Genomic DNA, 25082 nt, shown 5'->3' with positions numbered 1-25082 from the left:
GGACTTCCTCGGGAAGACAAACAAACGTTCGTGAGGGGTCTCGTTGGTGGCAGTACACAGAAGCGACCAGATGGAGTGGAGCGCATCGGGAAGGACTTTCTGTCAGCGGGAGACTGGGAGACTTCTAGACTGTAGGGCCAGAAGGATGGCCTTCCAGACCGTTGCGTTCTCCCTCTCCACCTGTCGTTTCCCCAGCGATTGTAGCTGGTCGTCCTGCTTGAGGCGATGCCCTTGCTAAGCAGGAACTGATGCAGCTCATCACTCATGAAAGAGGAGCCCCGATCACTGGACATAGGTGGGGAAACTGAACAAGGTGAAGAGACTGTGCAGAGCCTTGATGACAGTGACTGAGGTCATGTCAGGGCATGGGATGGCAAAGGGAAAACGGGAGTACTCGTCAATGATGTTGAGGAAGTACACGGTATGGTCAGTGGAGGGGAGGGGCCCTATTAAATTGATACTGAGGCATTCAAAGGGGCGGGAGACCTTCACCAGGCGAGCTCTGTTTGGCCGATAGAAGTGCGGTTTGCATTCCGCGCAGACTTGGCAGTGCCTGGTCATGGTCCTGACCTCCTCGGTAGAGTGAGGCAGGTTGCGGGCCTTGATGAAATGGAGGAGCAGGGTGACACCCGGGTGACAGAGGTCATTGTGGAGGGCCGGAAGTCGGTCTACTTGTGCACTGGCACATGTACCGCGCGAAAGGGCATCTGGAGGCTGATTGAGTTTCCCAGGCCGATACAAGATGTCGTAGTTATAGGTGGAGAGTTTGATCCTCCACCTCAAGATCTTGTCGTTCTTGATCTTGCCCCGCTGTGTGTTATTGAACATGAAGGCAACCGATGTTGGTCAATGAGGAGAGTGAATTGCCTGCGGCCAGGTAATGCCTCCAATGTCGCACATCTTCCACAATGGCTTGTACTTCCTTTTCTACAGATGAGTGCCGAATTTCGGAGGCATGGAGTGTACGGGAGAAGAAAGCCACGGGCCTGCCCGCCTGGTTGAGGGTAGCGGCCAGGGCAAAGTCCAATGAATCGCTCTCCACCTGGAACGGGATGGACTCGTCTACTGCGTGCATCATGGCCTTGGCAATATCTGCCTTGATACGATTGAAGGCCAGGCGGGCCTCAGCCGTCAGGGAGAAAATGGTGGATTTGATAAGTGGGTGGGGCTTGTCTGCATAATTGGGGAACCACTGGGCATAATAGGAGAAAAACCCCAGGCATCTCTTCAGGGCCTTGGGGCAGTGGGGGAGGGAAAGTTGCAGAAGGGGGCGCATTCGGTCGGGGTCGGGCCCTAGGACTCCGTTTTCCACGACGTAGCCAAGGATGGCTAGGCGAGTTGTGCGGAAAATACATTTCTCCTTATTATAGGTTAAATTAAGGAGCTGGGCGGTGTGGAGGAATTTCTGGAAGTTAGCGTCGTGGTCCTGCTGGCCATGGCTGCAGATGGTGACATTATCCAGATACGGGAATGTGGCCGCAGCCCGTACTGGTCAACCATTCGGTCCATCACTCGCTGGAAGACCGAGACCCCATTGGTGATGTCGAAGGGGACCGGGAGAAAGTGGTAGAGGCGGCCATCTGCCTCGAAGGCAGTGTATTGGCGGTCCCCCGGGTGGATAGGAAGCTGGTGTTACGCGGACATCAAGTCTACTGTGGAGAAGACCCGATACTGCGCAGTCTGGTTGACCATGTCAGATATGCGGGGAAGAGGTTACGCATCGAGATGCGGGTACCGGTTGATCGTCTAACTGTAGTCGATGACCATCCGGTGTTTCTCCCCAGTCCTGACAACCACTACTTGGGCTCTCCAGGGGCTGTTACTAGCCTCAATGATCCCTTCCCGCAGGAGTCGCTGGACCTCCGACCTGATGAAGGCCTTGTCCCGGGCACTGTATCGTCTGCTCCTGGTGGCGACAGGCTTACAGTCGGGGGTGAAGTTAGCGAAGAGCGAGGGAGGGGCGACCTTACGGGTCGCGAGGCTACAGACGGTGAGAGGGGGCAGGGGTCCACCGAACTTCAAAGTCAGGCTTCGGTGGTTACACTGGAAGTCCAGTCCTAGTAACAAGGCAGCGCAGAGATGGGGGAGGATGTAGAGTTTGAAGGTAGCGTACTCTACGCCCTGTACCGCAAGGTTTGCGACACAGTAGCCCCGGACCTGAACGGAGTGTGATTCGGAAGCTAGGGAGATTGTCTGGGACACGGGGAAAATCCGAAGGGAGGAGCACCTTACCGTATCCAGATGAATGAAGCTATCCGTGCTCCCGGAGTCGAACAGACAGGTCGTCTCGTGCCCATTGACCCGGACGGCCATCATGGAGTTCTTGAGGTGATGGGGCCGGGACTGGTCGAGCGTGACGGAGCTGAGCTGCGGAAGATGGCTGGTCTGGTCGGTGGTAGCGGGGTGGTCCCAAGATGGCGGCCCCCACTGGCCGCACAAGGCGGATGGCGCATCAGAAGGGGGCGGTCCCGGCAGGCAAGATGCCACGCTGCGGGTCCTGTGAGCTTCAGGTCGTGCCTGGCAGACTTTGGGTCTGGGAGCTTGAGCTCGGGCCTGACAGACTTTGGCAAAGTGCCCCTTCTTACCGAACTCGTTGCAGGTCACGTTCTGAGCAGGGCAACGCTGTCTGGGGTGCTGGCCCTGGCCGCAGAAGTAGCAGTACGCCCCCCCAAAGTTGGCGGGCTGCCGCGCGGCACAGACTTGTGATGTGCCCGGGTCGGATGATGGCCGCGCCTCTGACGTCCACGAGGGTGCCGCGTGGTCGGACGTGAAGGCATCCATGTTCTGGAACGCTACTTCCAAAGAGCTAGAGAGTTGCACAGTGTCCTTGAGGTCGAGGGTACCCCCTTTGAGTAAGCGTTGTCGGATATAATTAGACCGGACTCCGGCCACATAGGCGTCCCTGATTAGGAGCTCAGAGTGCTAAACCACCGTAACTGCCTGGCAGTTACAATTCCAGGCGAGTACTCGCAGGTCACGCAGGAATTCGGCCAGTGATTCACCAGGGCGCTGATGCCTCGTGACAAGGAGATGTCGAGTGAACACCTCATTCGCTGCCCTCACGAACGGTCCTTTTAGCAGTGCGATTGCCTCTGCGTATGACGCTGCGTCTCTGATCAGCAGAAAAAATTTGGGGCTCACCCGGGCGTTGAGGAGACGCAGCTTGTGCACCTCGGTGACGGCGTCGGTCGATGAGTCCTAGGTAAGCCTCGAAACAGCTTAGCCAGTGCTCGAAGATCGCAGTGGCGTCCGCTGCCTGCGGGTCAAGTTCAAGTCGGTCAGGCTTAAGAGTGGCATCCATTGTAATATCTCAGTGTATTAAATTGATGGACCATCAATAATAGACAAAGCGAGTTATAGAACTAAATTGTGGCTTTAATACACTGAGATGTGTGCCTGCCTGCTGCTGATCCCTCACTGGGGGCAGGGCCACAGATCAGCCAGCTATATACAAAGCCCGAGGGGCGGAGCCACAGGCGGAGCCAACAGTAGCAACAACAACAACAACCAGTAAGTAACAATGGAACAAACAATAACAGTGAATATATATATATATAGCAGTGAGTAACAGTGGAACGTGGTTCACCACATCGGAGCACCCGGAAGAAACCCATGCAGACACTGGGAGAACGTGCAGGTTCCGCACAGACAGTGACCCAGACCGGGAATCGAACCTGGGACCCTGACCCTGTGAAGCAACAGTGCTAATCACTGTGCTACCGTGCTGCCCCTATTCTGCACTTTAAATGAAACTTCAGGCATAAAAAATAAAGTTCTTTAAAACTACTTCAAACCACTTTAAAAGGGGACACTTAAAACAGATTTACAGCACTGATCTAAGTGGTACACTGACCTAACTGTAATAAATAATGACTCTCCACGTTAACAGAGTTCAGATTCGGTAAATGCCTGGAGGGACCCAAAGGAATGTGACCACCCCTATCAGCACCCTGGTGCCTGTCGTGTTGGGTGTTCTGATATACAAACGAACCAACACGGTTGTAGATGGTACAACTCTGTTTTATTATTCTGTACAATAATAACTATTAACTTCTGGTTGTGGTTCGTACTTCACCAGATAACCTGTGGACCCAGCCCTAGCACTATCTTAGAGAGGCACTCAGCACATGGTGTATGTCTGAGTGGCACGCTGTGAGCTCTGTGCTCTGAGCTATCTCCTGGTGGAATGAGCGGGAACTGTGGTGTTCCCTGTTTTATAATGCGTGTGCTCTCACTGGTGATTGGCTGTGATGTTGTGTGTGTGTTGATTGGTCCGTCGACCTGTCCATCAGTGTGTGTGTGTGATTGCACCATGATATGTTAATATGGATATCATGACAGTGCCAACGTTCCCAGCTTTTTTTTTTGTATGTTACTTTTTTCCTCCAATTAAGTCATATCACAAATGTAACATTTCCGAAAGAAAGTGACAACAAATCAATGTACAATTTACTGAAACAAAATATAATGATCAATAGATGAAGGTAACATTCTGAAAGCGATTACCTCCTATTCTGAAAGTGCAGCCAATAAGTCCTTCATTCATCCTTACCAATAGCTGAGGAAAGTACTGGTGTCTCATTCGAAGTATCAGCTTTTCAAATGATTGAAGGGAGCATCACATTTGAGGCTCATTCTGTGACTCGGTGAAATGTACACCTACGCATTTTTTCAACTTTCATCAAGAGGCAGGGGTTGATTTTCCTCACCTCTGTTGCAATCCAGTTGATGTGACGACTGGACGGGAAGGTTCTAGAAAGGAAGCCTGACCCAAAAGACCGTAGACGTAACTTTTTTTGAGAAAACATGGATGAGCAAAGTCACAGGACTGTACTTTTCAGCGCTACCCTTAACTTCAATTGATTCCAATTCCTCTGTTCCTTGAAGTTCAGTCTTCTTGAACTCTTTTTATTTCTGGTTTCTAGAACTAACTGTTCTGACCTCACTTAAATCTATACGTTATTTCTAATATCCAACGTCAGCAGCCGCTGACGCTCCCGCGTATGCGTCGCCCGGTGAAGACCTTTTGGCGCCGGCTTGCGTGGCGCCAAAGGCCTTTCCCGCCTGCCGGCAGAGCGGAAACCACTCTGGCACGGGCCTAGCCCCTCAAGGTGAGGGCTTGGCCCCTAAAGGTGCGGAGACTTCCGCACCTTTGGGGCGGCCCGACGCCGGAGTGGTTCCCGCCACTCCATTACGCCGGAACCCCCCGCCCCGCCAGGTAGGGGAGAATCCCGCCCAAGATCTTTCAGCAGTTCATGCAGGCGGAATCCTCCGATCCCGCCAGCGGTGCACCCCCGCCATGGGTTTCCCGGTAGTTTGGGGGTGAATTCAATGGGAAATCCCATTGACAGCAGCGGGATCAAAATACCTTGCCGCTGGCCTACGGTGGGCCATCTCCCGCCACCTATAAATACACCACTGGAAGGCCAGAAAATCTCGTTCAAGGCCTCTTCCCCTAAAGGTGCCCCCTAGTTGCGAAGCAATGGCTCATTCGTTCCCCAAATTCCCGTTTCCTTTTCATGGCCATAATCTCTCAAATCACAATAGACACAGTTTGAACTGAAACCAAAAACCCCCACACATGCAAACACTTTGTTTAACATGAATCTGACTAGAGTTTCACCCTTTCTTACACAGAAACACTAAATAGACCTGCCTTAAATCTATACTTTATTTCTAATATCCAACAATACAAATATAAATCAATTCAGGACTTCCGGCGGTGTCATATATGTGGAGGTCGCACGTTGGGTGGCTCCCGTTAGAGCTTTCGATTTGTGGCCCTTTTCATGCAGTTTTGGGGGAAATTTTATATGAACGGTCTCCAGTAAATTTGGGGTAATCAGAGGATGTCGAAAACCCAACAGAAGAATACGGGACGAAAAGGAACGGTGCTAGTCCGCCTGAGACCTCAGGTTTGGTGAGGAGTGCTATAGGAGGAAAGATGGTGGGGGCAGGCTCGCCGGGTGGGGCTGCACCCATTACATAAACCGTTGTCGTTTGTCATAAAAAACCATCTGAATGATGAAATCTTGAAAATTGATGGGAAGTGTGCAGAGGATCCCACTCCGGAGCTCTTGTTCAGTAGAAAGGAACTGCTGATGCAGTTTAATCTTTTGTCTACAGGGAAAGCGGTACGCCAGTTGAGGCAGGCAAAGGGTATGGTGATTGCTCGCAGGCGGGTCCTGTTGAGGTGGAGGTCAACCTCTCTGCCCAGTGCACCAGTGTGGCTTGGGGACCTGATGGACTTCCTGTATTTGGAGAAGGTTAAGTTTACCTTGAGGGGGCGATTGAGGGGTTCCACAAGAGATGGGGTCAGTTATTCTTCATTTTAAAAGTTGGTTATCGTCAGCTGCTAGGGAAGGGGGTGGTTGGGTGTGGGTAGGGATGGGGCTGGATGAGAGGCGCTGTTCTTTAATTTATTGGGGTGTTGGTTGGTAAAGTGGCGGGGGGGGGGGGGCATTGTTGTTCTTCTTGTTTTGCATTGTTTTGTTTTATGTTTAAAACATTAAAATCGAATAAAAATATTTTTTTAAATATAGATCACTTAAAACTACCTCTGCTTCCTGACATCCCCAGCAAAAGAGGACTGAGTTCAGTTGAGCACATCTAGCAGATGTTGGACTTAATTCAGTTGTAGCACACATGGGTTGAAGTCAGAAGTTGTGGGCATGCCTGAGGGCATTTAAGAGTAAACCACATTGCTGTGTGTCTGGAGTCACATGTACGCCAGGCCAAGTATGGATGACGGATTTCCTTCCCTAAAGGACATCAGTGAACCAGATGGGTTTTTATGACAATCGACAACGGTTTCATGGTCATCATTAGACTTTTTAATTCCAGATTGTTTATTGAATTCAAATTCCACCATCTGCCCTGGTGGGATTCAAGCCCAGGTCCTCAGAGCATTACCCTGAGTTTTGGGATTACTAGTCCAGCAAACATACCACTGCCTCCCCTAAGTGCGTAACCAATCCTGATAATTCAGTGCAGAACTGAGGGTGTGTTGCCTATTAGAGAAGACATTAAAACAGAGGTTTTCTCAGGTACATATTTTTTAAATAGCCCATGTCACTATTTAGAGAGGGCTTGGTATTCTGGATAAAATGATTGTCTTATCCATCATGACCACAATAGATAATTTATCTCATTGCAGTTTGTTGTCCCTTGTGCTATTTGGTTGCCATGGTTGCTAACATTACAACAGTGACTAATTTCAGCAGATGATGGTGAAGCAACCATAAGAGTGGCATTAATGGCCAGTTAAGTCGATTCTCCAGAGTTTTTGCCAACCAGAAGTTACAAAAGAATATCAGAAGAACCCCAAGGGAAATTCTGTCCTCCATGTTTACCATAGATGAAGAATCAGTTGGGGGGAGGTTAAACATCAGGAACATATGAAAAATAAAGGGCGGGATTCTCCACTCCCACGCCGAAGTAGCCGCGCTGTCGTGAACGCCGTCGAGGTTCACGACGGCGCGGAACGGCCCCGGTCCCGACCGATTCAGGCCCTGACAATGGGCCAGGATCGGGGCCGCGTCATCTACATGCGCCAGGCCTTGTCGCGTGGTTGCCGTCCTCTCTAAGTCCGCCCCACAAGAAGATGGGGGACGGATCTTGCGGGGCCGCGGAGGGAAGGAGGTCCTCCTTCAGAGAGGACGGCCCGACGATCGGTGGGCACCGATCGCGGGCCACCCCACATTCCAGGTGAAGCCCGGTGCAGGATCCCCCCTCGCCCCCCCACAGGCCGCCCCCTCAGCGTTCACGCACTGCCCACGACTGCAGCGACCAGGTGTGGACGGCGCCGGGGGGAACCCGCCGTTTTGGCCTGGCCGCCGGAGAATCGCCATTTTCGGTGTCTCCGGCGATTCTCCGGCCTGCGGCTCACGAAACTCGACCGGGCCGTTCCCGCCGCTTGGGAGAATCGTGGGAGGGCGTCGGACCGGCGTCCCCGGAAATTTTGGCGACCCAGGCGATTCTCCCAACCGGCGTGGGAGTGGAGAATCGCGCCCAAGAAGTCAAAGTTGATGATGCATAGAAGTTGCTTTTGGACTTGACAAAGCTTGTGAGCCATTATTAGTTCAGTGAGCTCTGAAGTAACCTGTAGGCATCACCTAAATTTATGCAAAAAATCCAACTAATGACCTCAGATTGTGATTTTAAATTGTTCATTTCTTTTAATGTTGTGTTAGTTACATTGTAAAGATTGGTTAATATCAATTACATTGTTAAGGTAAAGAGGAACAGTTGATGGGTATTCATTGTCTTTGAGCACTGACATTTTGATTTAATTAGCTAAATTTTCTTTTGAAATGTTATTTTAGTTACAATATCCCACCAGGGGCTGGCAGTCCTTTAATTTTTGTTTAATTTATTGATTATTGTGTGTTTTTTTAAGAGTACAAATAGGGACAACCATGGCTATGTTCACGATTGAGTGCCCTGGAAAGGGAACACGTAGTGCCCACTGGTACACTTGAGCAGCAGGCTCCACGGGGGCTAGGGTACATCATCACCTTGGAAATTATATTTTAGTTTAGTTCATTAAGTTTCTGTTATAATCCAACGGTTCCTTGTGGCCTCACGTGAATAAGATCTTCCTGAAGAGTGAGGGGGGGGTGCGAAACCCTTAACCAGGGGAGCCCTGGGACATAAAAAACCCAGCCCGACTGTGGGCTAGGTGCAGGAGAGCCTTTGGGGAGTAAGTAAGTATGTCAATCTTGTTCAATCTTTTGGTTCCAATCCAACATTGCTTCCTTGTCGTTGCTTGCCTGAATCTTACAGCTTCCTTTGATGTTTTGTTTTAGTTACAGTGACCCACAAGGGGTCGTCATCCCTCTCATATTTGTTTAATTTATTGATTTATTTTATTAGAATGATAAAAATAGGGGATAGTTGGCCCACTGGATTGTGTAGGACGACAGCTGAGACTGAACAAGTCAATAAACTCGATTGATAAAGAAACTGTCCGTGTGTTGGTTTTGGCTTCACCAATTGGCTTAGGTCCTATTAACAATTGCCATAGTATTTAAACAAATGACTTATGTATTTATTGAATGGCTCTGGTGATAACTCATTGGTTTCTGATAGCACTGTTGGGTGTGTTATCTTGACTTAATAAACAACACACGTTGATGTATAAAACAGAACAGGCCCATTATCAAGAGCCGTTTCACATTTGCTGATAGTTAGCTAGACACCTAACTCTGAACTGAACACAAATGCAAGGTTGTCTTATCTTTCCCAAGCTAAAGAAAACAGCATGGAGAGAAGAGGCATAAGGGATGGGGAAAAAATAGGGAAAAGACAAGGGCAAAAAAGGACAGTGACTTTTTGGGGTTTTGTTAATCCCACAAGAATAATCCCAAAAGCCCAATGGAACAGATGTTGCTGATAGATTGATAGATGCTGAAAAGGACAAGTCATTGTCAAACATTTCAGCAGGGAGTCATGTCTTCAGTTAATGAAATGTCAACAAAACACTGGAGAATTACAAAACATGCATTTGTAAACTTGTAGCCACTGTGCCAGATGGAGAAGGAAAGCTGGTGCATGTTTCCTTCCCTCCCTCTCCATTCAGTGACATAGAAAAAGTCACTCAGACGGAAAGTGCTTGTGGAGATGGCGAGCTCATGATGCACTTAAAAAACATAGTACTTTATGCAGTTGTTCACGTGATACATTTTTAAAAAATTGATGTTTCAACTTTTCCAAATATTCCTGTTATGATGGGCCCCAGTTCTTTGTTGGACTGTAAAGGGATGGTATTGCGTAGAATGTAATTGACTTTGTCCATTTTTGTTCGCAACAACCTTCTGTCTAATACACACTGGTGACTCCAGTTTCGGGCTGATGACATCTTGTTGTGGTTGCAGGTAAAGCCAAGGAAAAGGGAAACATTCATTTTAAGAGACCTTTTCCCAGCCTCAAAAAAGAAAGAACATCCTTTTTATTTTTTGTCAGAAACAGCTGTGACGAAACATAATTAAGTTTGACTTTCTTTTATTTTCTTTGCCTTTCTTGGTTTTGTCTGACGACTTGCAATTTTATCGCGTGTAACATAGAAAATGTCCCAGAGCAACTTTACAAACAAGGCATGGAAAACAAGGGAGAGAGTGCAGTAAACAAAGCTGTAAACTCAGATGGGCCTTTAGAGGATTTGCAAAGAATGGGACAAGGATACAGAAGCTTAGGGGGGGGGGGGAATTCTAGACAAACCAGAGGGGGCCTGTACGAATGCATGGATGCCAGAGTTTGAAGATTGAAAGACATTGGATGAAGATTGCACACGAAAGGTAGAAGTTATTGGAAGTTCCGAATGAATCTTCCCGTTTTCACGTTATAGTATTTTTTGTATGGGATATTTTTATTGAACTGTTTACCTAGAGCTGGTGTTTGGGATTCTTAAAATGGAAGCAACGTTGTTGATTTGTCTTTTTAGAATTCTCTTGTTAGTAGAATACTCTACATATTTGGAATTCTGAATCCTCCCTCGGTGTGCCCGAACAGGCGCCGGAGTGTGGCGACCAAGGGCTTTTCGCAGTAGCTTCATTGCAGTGTTAATGTAAACCTACTTGTGACAATACTAAAGATTATTCTTATTATATTCTAGAGTGTCTTTTTAAATTTAAGTTGAATATCGAACCTTTGGATTGATTGCCTACAAGCAAAGTGCTGTTGCGAAGAAGTTAGTTTGGATGTCTCCTTAAACAGCAAGTTTGGATGTCTCCTCAAACAGCAAGTAACAGAATGCTGGTATTTAATCAGAGGGGAGAAGCGACACTTAATAGAAGTGTCACACTGGTAGAGTAGAAAGTTGCTTACCTTTTGAATGAACAGGGTGAAGGTGAAGAAAACTTCAATCTGCATTAATGTACCCATCATTGATCCAGGAGTGCTTGATCTGGGAATCCTATCCTACAGTTAGTTTGTCCTCTGATCTTGATGGAATAGAGCAGAAGGGAGCTTTACCCAGCATTGAGTTTTTGGCTGGTTTCTTCACTCACTGAAAATTGGCAGCAGGAATTCCACTACCTGTTGTGTTTGATTTTCTGCTGATTAATTTCAAATCATCAAGCAATTATGGGCAACAGGTACCCAAAATTCCAATGAAAAATATTATAGATAGAATTACTCAGGCTTTTACAACACAGGGCCAGGCCCCATATCTAATTGGTTTATTTTCCACATGGGCCTCCACTCACTTCATCCCATCCTTTCGGCATAACAGCTCCTGCTTCAATTAAATTTGAAAAGCAAGAGTTGTTATTCTGAGTCCAAAGTTCAAGAACTGATGAAGTCAGTTTGTGCAAGAATGGAGCGCTCCTTCACTTGTGTAGTCCTCAAACTGAGTTGCTAAAATTGTGGGGGAGCTGAGTAGGAGGAACATCGATGTTTCAGCTGAGTCAGAAACTAACCTCAGGCACCAATAAAAGATGTAGTTGTCAGACGTTTATGGGGCAGTTTTATTGTCAGCAAAATAATCTAGTCTTTAGAGATTAGGCTTATTTTAGATGGAAGCAGATGGGTCAAACGCGATCCAACACACGTCGCAGTTTGAGTTACAGTTTGGTGCCAAAACAACAGCGCCAAAAAGAGTCAGGAAGGAGATTTCTGTTGGAGTCTCTGTACTTGGAGACCATCAGCTGAGAGAACCAGCTAAGTGGTGAGAGTTACGCGAGGCCCAAGCTGACGGTGGTGGCAGTTATTTCTGATTGTTGTCTGAACTAGTCGCCACATTTGTGGATTGGAACACGACGCTTCCTGTGGCAACATTCTGTGCCTGATGTGCCATCAATTATACAAAGACGAGTTGTGGAACAAAACTGTGGCTTTAATAAGCTAAACGAGAACCTGCTGGCAACTGATCCCGAACTGGGGCAGGGCCAGAGGTCGGCCACCTTTATACAGAGCCTGAGGGGAGGAGCCACAGGCGGAGCCAGCAGAGACAACAAACAATATATACAATACAGTAACAGTGATTTACCACAATATATACAATACAGTAACAGAAACCACAGTGCCACCGAAGAATGAAGTAATAATTGCAAATCTCCACCTTCCTCTGCCACGTTGGACTGACTTGAAACCTTTTCGCCTGCTCTGTTAATTGTTGCGCAGGGCTGGGAAAAACTCTGTCTGACGTGTTACAAACAAAGCCAAGGTTTGCAAAACCAATTTACAAGTTTAAAGGACGATATAATTGGCATGGTGTTTAATTTCCTTTCAAGCATGCAAACAAAAATTTAGCCCTTACGTTGCCAAATGTGGAATTCGCACATTATTATGTTCACAGTGCTCAGTGGTTATTGTATACAACAATGAAATAGTACCATCTTTCAGGATGCTGCAGGCTTGTTTCTACAAAAAATATTCCATCTGATGTGGATGTTGCAGGCTGAGCCAGTATTTGTGACCAATCCCTATTTGTCCTTGAAAAGGTGGTGTTAAGCCGTCTTGCACTACTGCCACAGTCCGTCTGGTGCAGGTCCATCCACAGCGTTGTGAGGAAGACAATTCCAGTGACAGTGAAGGAACAATGGTATATTTCCAAGTAAGAATGGTTTGTGGCATAGAGGGAAATTTGCCAAGGGTGCTGTTCCATTGTATCTGATGTCGTTGTGCTTCTAGGTGTTAGAGGTATGCCTTTGGAAGGTACATTGGTGAGTTGTTGCATTGCATCTTATGGATGGTACATTCCTTTTCCACTGTGTGTGTTAGAGACAGCATGGTAGCACAAGGGCCGACACGGTGGCAAGTTGGCTAGCTCTGCTGCCTCACAGCGGCAGGGACTCAAGTTCAATTCTGGCCTTGGGTGACTGTGTGAAGTTTGCACTTTCTCCCCGTGTCTGCATGGGTTTCCACAAGGTGCAGGTTTGTTGGGGATAGGGCAGGGGAGTGGGGATGAGGCAGGGTGCTCTTTCAGAGGGTCAGTGCAGACTCGATGAGCCGAATGGCCTCCTTCTCCGCTGTAGGTACGATGGTGATGGAAGAAATGAACTTTTATATTGGCGAATTCTTTGGCCTGGATGGTGTTGAGCTTCTAGAGTGTTGTTGGAGCCACATTCATACACGCAAGTGGAGAATATTCCATCGCATTCATGACTTGTGCATTGTTAGTGGTGGACAGTGGAGGCAGGAGGTGCGCTACTCACCACAAAGTCCACAGCCCCTGACCTTTTCTTATAGCCATAGAATTTATGTGGTTAGTCCTGGCATATGGTAGCCCCCCCAGGATGTTGATAGTGGGGAATTGAACGTATGCAAAGCCATTGGGTGTCAAAGGGATATGATTATAATCTCTCTTGTTGGAGTTGGTTATTGTGTGCCACTTGTGCGACTGAATATTACTTTGCCACTTATAACCCCAAACCTGAATGTTGCCCAGGTCTTTTTGCATTTGGAGGTGGACTGCTTCAGTATCTATGGGGTTGCTGAACATTGTACAATCATTAGCGAACATGCCCATTTAAGATGCAGCTGAAGAAGGGCTAGGATACTACCTTGAGAATTCCTGCAATGATGTCTCAGAACTGAGATGATATTAATTAAGGTTTAGTGTATATAGGTAGGGGACACTCATTGTATGTTGCTTGTGCACATGTGGAAAGTCACTTATTAACACAGATGGTTGGATTGTAGCGTTAAGAACTACACATTTGTAATGTTTCACTTGGTGAATAAATATAAAACTAAGTGAAGATTGACTTCTTGTCTCCTTCACCAACTGGCTGGTCAGGAGTCAAGTAGCCCTGGCGGAACTCAAGTTGAGCAGAAGGTTATTGTTGTATAATTGGCACTTGATAGCGCTGTCGATGATGCCTTCCATTACTTTGCTGATGATCGAGAGTAAACTGATGGGCCAGTAAATGGCTGGGTTGGATTTGTCCTGCTTTTTCTGGAAAGGATATTATTCAGCAGTTTTCCACATTGCCGGGTAGCTGCCACTGTTGTTGCTGAAGTGGAACAGCTTGGCTAGGGGTGAGGCTAATCTAGTGCAAAAGTCTTCACTGCTATTGCCAGAATGTTATCAGGGCTCGGAACCTTTTCAGTAGCGAATGCCTTCAGCAGCTTTTTGATATCACATGGAGTGAATCAAATTGGCTGAAGATTGGCATCTCTGATGCTGGAGAGCTCAGGAGAAAGCCAAAATGGATCATCTACTCCACAGTTTTGGCTGAAGATGGTACAATGCTTCAGCCCTTTTTTTTTGCACTAATGTGCTGGGCTCCCCATCTTTGAAAATGGAGTTAATTGTGGAAGCTTCTCCTCGCATTGATTGTTTAATTGTCCTCCTCCATTCACAACTGGATGTGACAAGGACTGCAGAGCTTAGACCTGATCCGTTGGTTGTGCGAACACTTAGCTCTGTATATCATTTGCAGTTTCTGTTGCTTGACGTGCAAGTAGTCCTGTGTTGTAGTTTCACCAGGTTAACACCTCGGGCAGGAATCTCCGTTGTCCGATGCCGAAATCGGGAACGGAGATCAGGTGGAGAATGGCTCCCAACTGCTAAATCGGGGCTGCTGGGTTGCGGTGCTCCGCCCCCTCAAAATCGGCGTCATCGGGACGCGCGCCATGCGCAGTCGCAATCTCGTTGGGATGTCCTTTTCCGGACCACCCGCAATGCTCCACCTCTGCTGGGCTGAGTTCCCGACAGTGCGGGCCACGTGTGGTCTCAACGGTCAGGAGCATGGCGTGCCTGCTGCGGGGAGAGAGAAAGGGCATGTGGACAGTGTCCAGTGCTGCCACAGTTGGCCAGGATCCGTGCCGCTTGCCGGGGGGCTTCTTCCAGGGCTGGGAGGGGCAGATGGGGTGGTGGCCAGGAGCTGGCCTGTGGGGTTGGTGTGGGCGGGTAGTGGTCCAGCACGGCCTGCGCCATCTTGTCCGGCGCAATCGGTGCCTGTGTGGTTGGTGTAGGCGTATCACGGCTGCAGCTTTTCAACCCTGTGCATGCGCAGAACAACAAAGAACAAAGAACAAAGAACAAAGAAATGTACAGCACAGGAACAGGCCCTTCGGCCCTCCAAGCCCGTGCCGACCATACTGCCCGACTAAACTACAATCTTCTACACTTCCTGGGTCCGTATCCTTCTATTCCCATCCTATTCATATATTTGTCAAGATGCCCCTTAAATGTCCCTATCGTCCCTGCCTCCACTACCTCCTCCGGTAGTGAGTTCCAGGCACCCACTACCCTCTGCGTAAAAAACTTGCCTCGTACATCTACTCTAAACTTTGCCCCTCTCACCTTAAACCTATGCCCCCTAGTAATTGACCCCTCTACCCTGGGGAAAAGCCTCTGACTATCCACTCTGTCTATGCCCCTCATAATTTTGTATACCTCTATCAGGTCGCCCCTCAACCTCCTTCATTCCAGTGAGAACAAACCGAGTTTATTCAATCGCTCCTCATAGCTTATGCCCTCCATACCAGGCAACATTCTGGTAAATCTCTTCTGCACCCTCTCTAAAGCCTCCACATCCTTCTGGTAGTGTGGCGACCAGAATTGAACACTATACTCCAAGTGTGGCCTAACTAAGGTTCTATACAGCTGCAACATGACTTGCCAATTCTTATACTCAATGCCCCGGCCAATGAAGGCAAGCATGCCGTATGCCTTCTTGACTACCTTCTCCACCTGTGTAGCCCCTTTCAGTGATCTGTGGACCTGTACTCCTAGATCTCTTTGACTTTCAATACTCTTGAGGGTTCTACCATTCACTGTATATTCCCTACCTGCATTAGCCCTTCCAAAATGCATTACCTCACATTTGTCCAGGTTAAACTCCATCTGCCATCTCTCCGCCCAAGTCTCCAGACAATCTAAATCCTGCTGTATCCTCAGACAGTCCTCATCGCTATCCGCAATTCCACCAACCTTTGTGTCGTCTGCAAACTTACTAATCAGACCAGTTACATTTTCCTCCAAATCATTTATATATACTACAAAGAGCAAAGGTCCCAGCACTGATCCCTGTGGAACACCACTGGTCACAGCCCTCCAATTAGAAAAGCATCCCTCCATTGCTACCCTCTGCCTTCTATGGCCTAGCCAGTTCTGTATCCACCTTGCCAGTTCACCCCTGATCCCGTGTGACTTCACCTTTTGTACTAGTCTACCATGAGGGACCTTGTCAAAGGCCTTACTGAAGTCCATATAGACAACATCTACTGCCCTACCTGCATCAATCATCTTAGTGACCTCCTCGAAAAACTCTATCAAGTTAGTGAGACACGACCTCCCCTTCACAAAACCGTGCTGCCTCTCACTAATACGTCCATTTGCTTCCAAATGGGAGTAGATCCTGTCTCGAAGAATTCTCTCCAGTAATTTCCCTACCACTGAAGTAAGGCTCACCGGCCTGTAGTTCCCGGGATTATCCCTGCCACCCTTCTTAAACAGAGGAACAACATTGGCTATTCTCCAGTCCTCCGGGACATCCCCTGAAGACAGCGAGGAACAAGAACCTACGATTCTCCAAGTGTTTTCCACACATTCCGTGGGCGTTTCATGCGGTGCCGGTGCTAGCCCCTCACCAGTAGTGCAATCGGTGATGGTTTCGCACCGATTTTTCTGTCATGAAACACCATGGATGCTTTGTTGGCGTCGGTACTTAGCCTCAGGAATGGAGAATCCAGCCCCTCATTTTTAGATATCCTTGTGGCCTGAACATGCCCTACTTCAACCTTTATTGAAGCTGGGTTGATTCCCTGACTTGGTGGTAATGGTAGAGTGGGGGATATGCAATTCCATGACGTTATAGATTGTGGTCGAATGTAATTCTGATGCTATGAACTTCCCACAGTGCCTCATGGGTACTCAATTTTGACTTGCTAGATCTGTTCTGAATCTAGTCCATCTAGAATGGTGATAGTGCCACACAATAAATCTTCACAAAAACTGTGCAGTGATCACTCCTACCAATACTGGCAGGGACAGGTGCATCTGCACTAGGCAAATTTGTGAGGACAAAGTCAAGAATGTTCTTCCCTCTTGTCAGTTCCCTTAACACCTGCTGCAGATCCAATCGAGCAACTCTGTCCTTTCGGACTCATCCAGCACAGTCAGTAATGATGCAACCAAGTCATTCTTGGTGATGGACATTGGAAGTCCCCCCCCCAGAGTACATTTTGTGCAGCAGCTTTGACAAAGAGTCATCCAGACTCGAAACGATAGCTCCCTTCTCTCACCCCAGGTGCTGTCAGACCTGCTGAGATTGTCAAGTATTTTATGTTTTTTGTTGCATTTTGTTATGAAGCACCCTCAGTGCTTCTTCCCAGCGGAGTTCAACATGGACAAGCTCTGATTCACCAGCTGTCACCAGCTGAAAGGTGTGTGTGTTTTTGGGGGGGGGGGCAGGGCAAGGGGTGGGCGGGGGGGTGATGGTCGATGGTAATCAGCAGGAGGTTTCCTTGTCCCTGTTTGACTTGATACGGTGAAATTTCATATGGCCTGGAGTCGATATTGAGTACTCCCAGGGCAACCCCCTCTCAACTGCATACCTATGCCACCGCGAGTATCAAGGTACCATTGCTTTCATGACTGTGGCTCCTTCCAGCTACATGCAGCATTTTCACAAAATAAAAATCTTTTAATTCAGAAGGCACAACGCACCATGGAGAATGACAACATTTGCATGCATACCCGAAGTGCCTTTATTTAATGCAAAAGGACGTGTTTATATAAACCAAAAATGATGCAAATTGAGACAATTATGTTGATACACAAATTGGCTCAATTAAAGACAGTTGGGTTCTAATTTTGTTGATCATTCCTGGCTACAATGTGAGACAAGAATCCTTATATTGGCATTGTAAATAAATGTAACAGAAGCTTTGATTTTGCTTGTAACAAACTCCCACAGGAACTGTTTGTTTTCGAAAATGTTCTTAGTTAGCCGGGTGGAACACTTCTCCGTTGTTCCATCAATGTTGCATGTTATATGTGTCTATTTTGCTGTTCTGAGTAAGTGTGCTCTTGTGCTCTCCCAGGCCCTCAGTCCTCCGAGCCTCAATCTTGCAGTGCCCATGCGACATCATGCCCGTCGGCATGCGTGTGCAGCAACAACATCGTGGATTGTCGAGGGAAAGGGCTGACCGAAATCCCAATCAGCCTCCCAGAAAACATTGTGGAAATGTGAGTAAGAGACTTTCCCATGCTTGCTTTTAAAGACAGTAGGAATGGGGACGGTGATGTCAAATGTATCAGCTTCTAAAGGTGGTTTTAGAGCTGGTGAAGTCATCATTTGATCCTATCCTGTTAAGGACACTAAATCATCTTGGTCAAAAAACACGCTTGCTATGATCGAGTGCAGCATTGAAATTATTACGATCCCAAACCAGACCCCCAACAGTTGCTAGGATACTGGGCAGAAACGCAATATTTCATTTAATTTGTAAGACTGAGGAAAGGATACTTTGCTCCAGGAGTGATATGGCGTATCAAAACACACTTTACTTTTAACGCAGCCTTAAAACTAACTTTAACATCATAAAGAAATTAGCTTATAATTACCAGTTAAACAACGCTTAAATCCTAACTGCTTTCTTTTATCTCCATTGAACCAAAATCTATCTCAGATCAAAATACACTTTTAAATATAGTTAGCAAACACCGGAATATTTGCTGTAATGAGATGTCTAGGATAAACTGCTTTGAGAGAGAGGGAGTCTTCAGGAACCAGCTTGCAGATCCTTGCCTGTGTCAAACTACTGTTTAACATGCCAGCCTTTTCAGAAACTGCTGTTCTATTCACAGGCAAAATCTATTTTAACTAAACTGTTTCGAGAGAAACTACTGTTTGTTCAAAGATAGATCAAAATTGAACACCTGACTATTTCAGCTCCTGGCTCCTCCCATCAACTACATCATCATACTAAAGCTCAACACAATGCCTCTAATTATCTAGTCCCCAGGGAACTTTCTTTATATAAACAAAATTCCATTAGCCATACTTCAGGTAAACAATATTCATGGTTGGAATGAATGATGCTTATGATGCTTTAATTGCACCTCTGCAGTCAAAGTGTCTGCTGGTCTTGTGAACCAGGATTATTTAAAAAATACTGTAGCAGTCACATACACACACTGACCCATGATATTAACCCTTACTGAACCAAATACATATCATACAATATTCAAATACAGTATGAACAGCCACCAGATTCTGTGGAGAAGCACATTGAGTGAGCAAATAGCTCTGAATTGGGTCAACTCCGTCCGGTCGGAAGCAGATATTGTTGCTTTTTGACGATCAGATATTTTAGAAATTGGAAACAAACACTTCCAAAAGAAATGCGGAAATGGGTTGAGACAAATTGAACCTTATTTGAACTTTGGAGTGCGATTGAGATAGTAGTATGTTTGATGGGTTTGGCTTTTTTTGAAACAAAACTAATCCACTCTATAATCTAAGGCCTAGGTGTGCTCTTCTTGGGGCAGCACGCCGGCACAGTGGTTAGCACTGCAGCCTCATGGCGCCAAGGACCTGGGTTCAATCCCGGCCCTGGGTCACTGTCTGTGTGGAGTTCTTTTAAAATTTGGTGTACCCAATTATTTTTTGCTCAATTAAGGGGCAATATAGCGTGGCCAATCCACCTAACCTGCACATTTTTTTCAATTGTGCGGGTGAGACCCACGCAGACACGGAGAGAATGTGCAAACTCCACACAGACAGTGACTGGAGGCCAGGATCGATCCCGGGTCCTCAGCGACGTAGGCAGCAGTGCTGACCACTGCGCCACCATGCTGCCCTTACTGACCATGTGGAGTTTGCACATTCTCCCTCTGTCTGCGTGAGTCTCACCCCTACAACCCAAAAAGATGTGCAGGGTAGGTGGATTGACCACACTAAATTGCCACTTAATTGTAAAAAAAATTTTTTTTTAAAGGTTTGCTCTTCCTCATTTGAACATCATTTTGGGGGCAAAATAAGAACGTGTGTGGCCCTGAATGTCATTTTTGTTTCTACACATATATTCGTCTTGGGGGTGTAAGAGTCTCAGGCAAGGCCAGCATTTATTGCTTCTCAGAAATTGCCCTTCAGGAAGTGGTAGTAAGCCACCTTCCTGAACTGCTGCACTCCCATGTTTTTCTTTTCCCCTCCTTGTAACAGTTTGATTCAATCATTTCGGCGGGCAGTTAAGAGTCGACCACATTGCAGCACATCTGCAGTCACCTGTAGGTCAAGCCTGATTCGGATGGCAGATTTCCTCCCCTGAAGGACAATAATGAACCAGAGGGCTTTTTGCACCGGTCCAGTATTTTCACGGTCATTATTTTATCCCAGATTTATTAATTAGGTGATTTGCATTCCTCTAGCTGCCGTGATTTCTATACGTGTTTCCGGAGCGTTAGTCGGCTTCTAGATTACTGGATTCCAGCAACATCACCATTCTGCCTTTGACCCTTTAATGGGAAGGAAAGCACTGTTGACATTGCATAAGCAAGGACCAATGCCATTCACTAAAGAGTCACAATATTAAACAAACTGGGTGTGTTCAAAGCAGGGGAGGGCCTCCAACGGCCACCAAAGCTGTCACAGTTTAAACATTTCAGGGAGCCACATCAAGAAGCTCTTAAATTGCAAATATTGTCAGTCTCCTTTAAAGCTTACAGCCAGTATAGTGGCATCTGGTGATGCGGTGAGGTTGCAGGAGAAGACTCAACAGTTCCAGATGGCATTCTGACCACCACCCACTGATCCGCAGTCTTTAAAAAAAAACATTACAACAGCAGCAACCACTTGCATTTATGTATTGCCTTTAACATCATGAAACATCTCAAGGTGCTTTGAAGGAATCTTATCAAACAAACTGAGAACAAGCCATTTGAAGAAGATATTGTTAAAAATAAGTGTGTCAAATGTTCTCCAGTGTAAACCAAATATTCTGAAACCACAGACTGATCCAAAAGTGCTGATCGTGACTATCTGACTCCCAGCAAATGTCTGTTGTGCTGATGGGGATCTCGACTGGTCTTAAGTTTCTGAGCTTGGGAGGTGAAATGATGCAACAAAATTCCTATCCCAGGAAGATTCTCCCCGTGCGTTGTGGCTGGCACCCTCTCACTAATACCAGAGAATAGCAAGAGAGCCACTAAACGGGATTCGCGCAGAGAGCCGAATGGAGCATGATGCTCCTGGCCTCTGGCACCAGACGCAATCTGGTCCATGCCCTCACTGGCCATGAACCAGACTCACATATTTAAGTGGGTATTCAAACTCATTTAAATATGCATTTCCAAGTATTAGCAGGAGATTCCCAGCTCCTGGGATAGAGCGCCCCGCCGGCACAATGTGAGGCCAATGGGAATCAGTAATGGTCTCAGATGAGATGACTACACCAGGGGTTTCAGCGGCCAATGGAACCCCTGACTGGTCGGGGACAAGACTGCTCACTGGCAATCTGGCACTGTCAACCTCACACTGCCTGTTTGGCACTGCTAATGTACCAAGGAGCAGAGACTGAGAGAGACATGGCCATGAAAAAAGGGAGGGGGGAATTGAGGCAGGGAGTTTCAGGGCGGGCCTGAAGGGTCTGGAGTCATGGGGGACTGAGAAGAGGGCTAGCTTTAAATGGGGGGCCTTAGGAGGCCTACCCTATCCCCATAGCAGGATGTCTAACACTTGGTGGGGAGGGGGCCGCTGGTACTGGTGATGGGGGACGGCACTGATGCCTGCCAATGGGGGTAGGGTTGGCTGGAGATGTGGCATCATTCGATCCTGAATTTCTCGTTCCCAGCGGGAATCTCCCCAAGCTCAAAAAAAATGATTATGTGCGGGTGGATTGCGATGGAAATAGCCAGTGGGATTCGCACCTGTTTTTCCACCCAATTGTTTGGGAGAATTCCACCCACTCTGACTGTTATTAGAGACACATATGTGCAGGAAATAAAATAGGGGTTGGCTTGGGTACCCAATGGAGTACATGCCCTACATTTACTCCTCAGCTACTACATGGGGAGATTTGATTTGATTTATTATTGTCACATGTATTAGTATACAGTGAAAAGTATTGTTTCTTGCATGGTGTACAAATAATGCATGCCGTACATAGGGAAGGAAGGAGAGACAGCAGAATATAATGTTACAGTTATAGCAAGGTGTAGAGAAAAGATCAACTTAATATGAGGTAGGTCCATTCAAAAGTCTGATGGCAGTAGGGAAGAAGCTGTTCTTGAGTCGGTTGGTACGTGACCTCAAACTTTGGTATATTTTTCCTGACGGAAGAAGGTGGAAGAGAGTATGTCCGGGGTGCGTGGGGTCCTTAATTATGTTGGCTGCCTTTCCGAGGCAGCGGGAGTTGTAGACAGAGTCAATGGATGGGAGGCTGGTTTGCGTGATGGATTGGGCTACATTCACGACCTTTTGTAATTTCCTGCGGTCTTGGGCAGAGCAGGATCCATACCAAGCTGTGATACAACCAGAAAGAATGTTTTCTATGGTGCATCTGTAGAAGTTGGTGAGAGTCGTAGCTGACATGGCAAATTTCCTTAGTCTTCTGAGAAAATAGAGTCGTTGGTGGGCTTTCTTAACTATAATGTTGGCATGGGGGAACCAGGACAGGTAGTTGGTGATCTGGACACCTAAAAACTCTCGACCCTTTCTACTTCGTTCCCATTGATGTAGACAGGGGCATGTTCTCCACTACGCTTCCTGAAATCTATGACAATCTCCTTCGTTTTTTTGATATTGAGGGAGAGATTATTGTCATCGCACCAGTTCACCAGATTCTCTATCTCATTCCTGTACTCTGTCTCGTCATTGTTTGAAATCCGACCCACTACTGTGGTGTCATCAGCAAATTTGAAAATCGAGTTGGAGGGGAATTTGGCCACACAGTCATAGGTGTACAAGGAGTATAGTAGGGGACTGAGGACACAGTTTTGTGGGGCACCGGTGTTGAGCATGATCGTGGAGGAGATGTTGTTGCCTATCCTTACTGATTGTGGCCTGTGGGTTAGAAAGTTCAGGATCCAGTCGCAGAGGGAGGAGCCGAGGCCAAGGCCACGGAGTTTGGAGATGAGTGTCATAGGAATGATGGCATTGAAGGCTGAACTGTGAGCGATAAATAGGAGTCTGACATAGGTGTCTTTGTTATCTAAGTGTTCCAGGGTAGAGTGCAGGGCCATGGAGATGGCGTTTACTGTGGACCTGTTTCAGCGGTAGGCGAACTGTAGAGGATCAAGGCAATCCGGGAGGCTAGAGTTGATTTGTGACATGACTAACCTTTCGAAGCACTTCATGATGATGGATATCAGAGCCACTGGACGATAGTCATTAAGGCATGCAGCTTGGCTTTTTTTGGGGTACAGGATGATGGTCGTCTTCTTGAAGCAGATAGGGACCTCAGATTGTTGTAAAGAGAGGTTGATGATGTCTGCGAATACCATTTTAACAAAGTTGAGACTATTGACACTGGTGGTGATGTTAAGTACACTCAGACAGTTTGAGTTGCTGTGGCAACATGCAATTTTTACATGCATGTTATAGCATGGGACTTTGGATAGTGGTGGTGGAGGCTCCAATATCCTTTCTATCACATGACTGACCAGGAATCTCTCCCACTTTTACCGCCTGTCATTAATGAATATTGGAAGGATTTGCAAGTCGATACACAAGGCCACATTATTAACGTACTTTTCTTGGCCATCCAATTCTGGAGTGGGATTCAAACCCGCTGCTTCTGGGTCAGAGGCAAAGACACTACCCACTGTGCCACAAGATCTCCAATAAAACTCTAACTCAGTGTAAAATAGCATATTCAGTGGAGGAGCAGAAACGAAGTTGAGACATTAACAGTAACTTTTTCCATGAAGGTTCTTTGCTGTGCAGTCAGTCGGAGTTGTCCCTCTTCCTCTCACTTTAGATTCATTAACAGGAAATAAAGCACATACCATTCATACGAGTTTCTTTGTGCATCTGCTATCTAATGCCATGTTTAGAAAACAAGCCAATATCCTATATCTCGCAGCTGTCAGGAGTGTGTGTTTTCTTAGTGGTGAAGCAACGGAATTAATTCTGAATGGATTTGCACTGGTTAAGGGCCTTGTGGATCTTTGTTTCCATCTGAAATTGGGTCCAGTATTGGCACGTCTCCATTTGCTTGTCTTCTGCTCCCCCTTCCCACCCCTGTTTTAGTAATCAGATTACGCTATCTGTCAGGAATGGTTCAAGTCAGCACTGATTGAATGAGACAGTAAAAACACACCGTCAGTATAAAGGAAGCACTTTTATGAGAGAAGTGCAGAGAAGTCTGTGCCGTTTAATTTCAAACTGATGCTAAGTAAACAGTTGAAAAAGAAAAGAGCCCAAAAGGTTGTATTTTAATTCTCAGTGATTGGTTTAGTTGCCGGTCTTACATTAACCCAAGGATTTTTAAACAATCAAGATTTAAAATACTTTGTTCGTTTTGTTCAGCCTCCCTCGGCAGTTTTATGTAAGAAATGATCTTGAAAGCATTGATCTTGAATTCATTTCTGAAGCAGGAACGTTCCTTCAAGCATTGAAAATAGTCAACGGTTATTGTAAACATCTGTTAGCTACAGTAACAGTTCAGCAGAGTACACGTGGACGGACTAGGGGGAACTGTGCAGTGCCAACATGTGGGGCGCGATTCTCCACTCCCACGCCGGTTGGGAGAATCGCCTGGGCCTCCAAAATTTCCAGGGACGCCGGTCCGACGCACTCCCGCAATTCTCCCAAGCGGCGGGAACGGCCCAGTCGTGTTTCGCGGGCCGCAGGCCGGAGAATCGCCGGAGACACCCAAAATGGCGATTCTCAGCACCCCCACTACTCTGAGGCCCGGATGGGCCGAGCAGCCAGGCCAAAACGGCGGGTTCCCCCCGGCGCCGTCCACACCTGGTCGCTGCAGTCGTGGGCGGTGCGTGAATGCTGGGGGGGCGGCCTGTGGGGGGGAGAGGGGGGATCCTGCACCGGGCTTCACCTGGAATGTGGGGTGGCCCGCGATCGGTGCCCACCGATCGTCGGGCCGTCCTCTCTGAAGGAGGACCTCCTTCCTTCTGCGGCCCCGAAAGATCCGCCCCCCATCTTCTTGCAGGGCGGATTTAGAGAGGACGA

The 25082-nt window shown here is 47.2% G+C and overlaps 1 protein-coding gene across 2 annotated transcripts in view; it reads left to right on the top strand.

Annotated features, from left to right (window-relative positions):
- Window positions 1–25082, top strand: part of LOC140426781 (slit homolog 3 protein-like) — a 925338-nt gene that overhangs the window by 647778 nt on the left and 252478 nt on the right. For both annotated transcript variants that reach the window (XM_072511946.1, XM_072511947.1), the window contains one exon: window positions 17995–18139. In XM_072511946.1, the coding sequence (XP_072368047.1) occupies window positions 17995–18139 (145 nt within the window). The remainder of the gene's footprint in view (window positions 1–17994; window positions 18140–25082) is intronic.

This window comes from Scyliorhinus torazame, chromosome 7 (assembly GCF_047496885.1).
Source record: "Scyliorhinus torazame isolate Kashiwa2021f chromosome 7, sScyTor2.1, whole genome shotgun sequence".
Lineage (NCBI taxonomy): Eukaryota > Metazoa > Chordata > Chondrichthyes > Carcharhiniformes > Scyliorhinidae > Scyliorhinus > Scyliorhinus torazame.
This window is presented reverse-complemented; position numbering and strand designations above follow the sequence as displayed.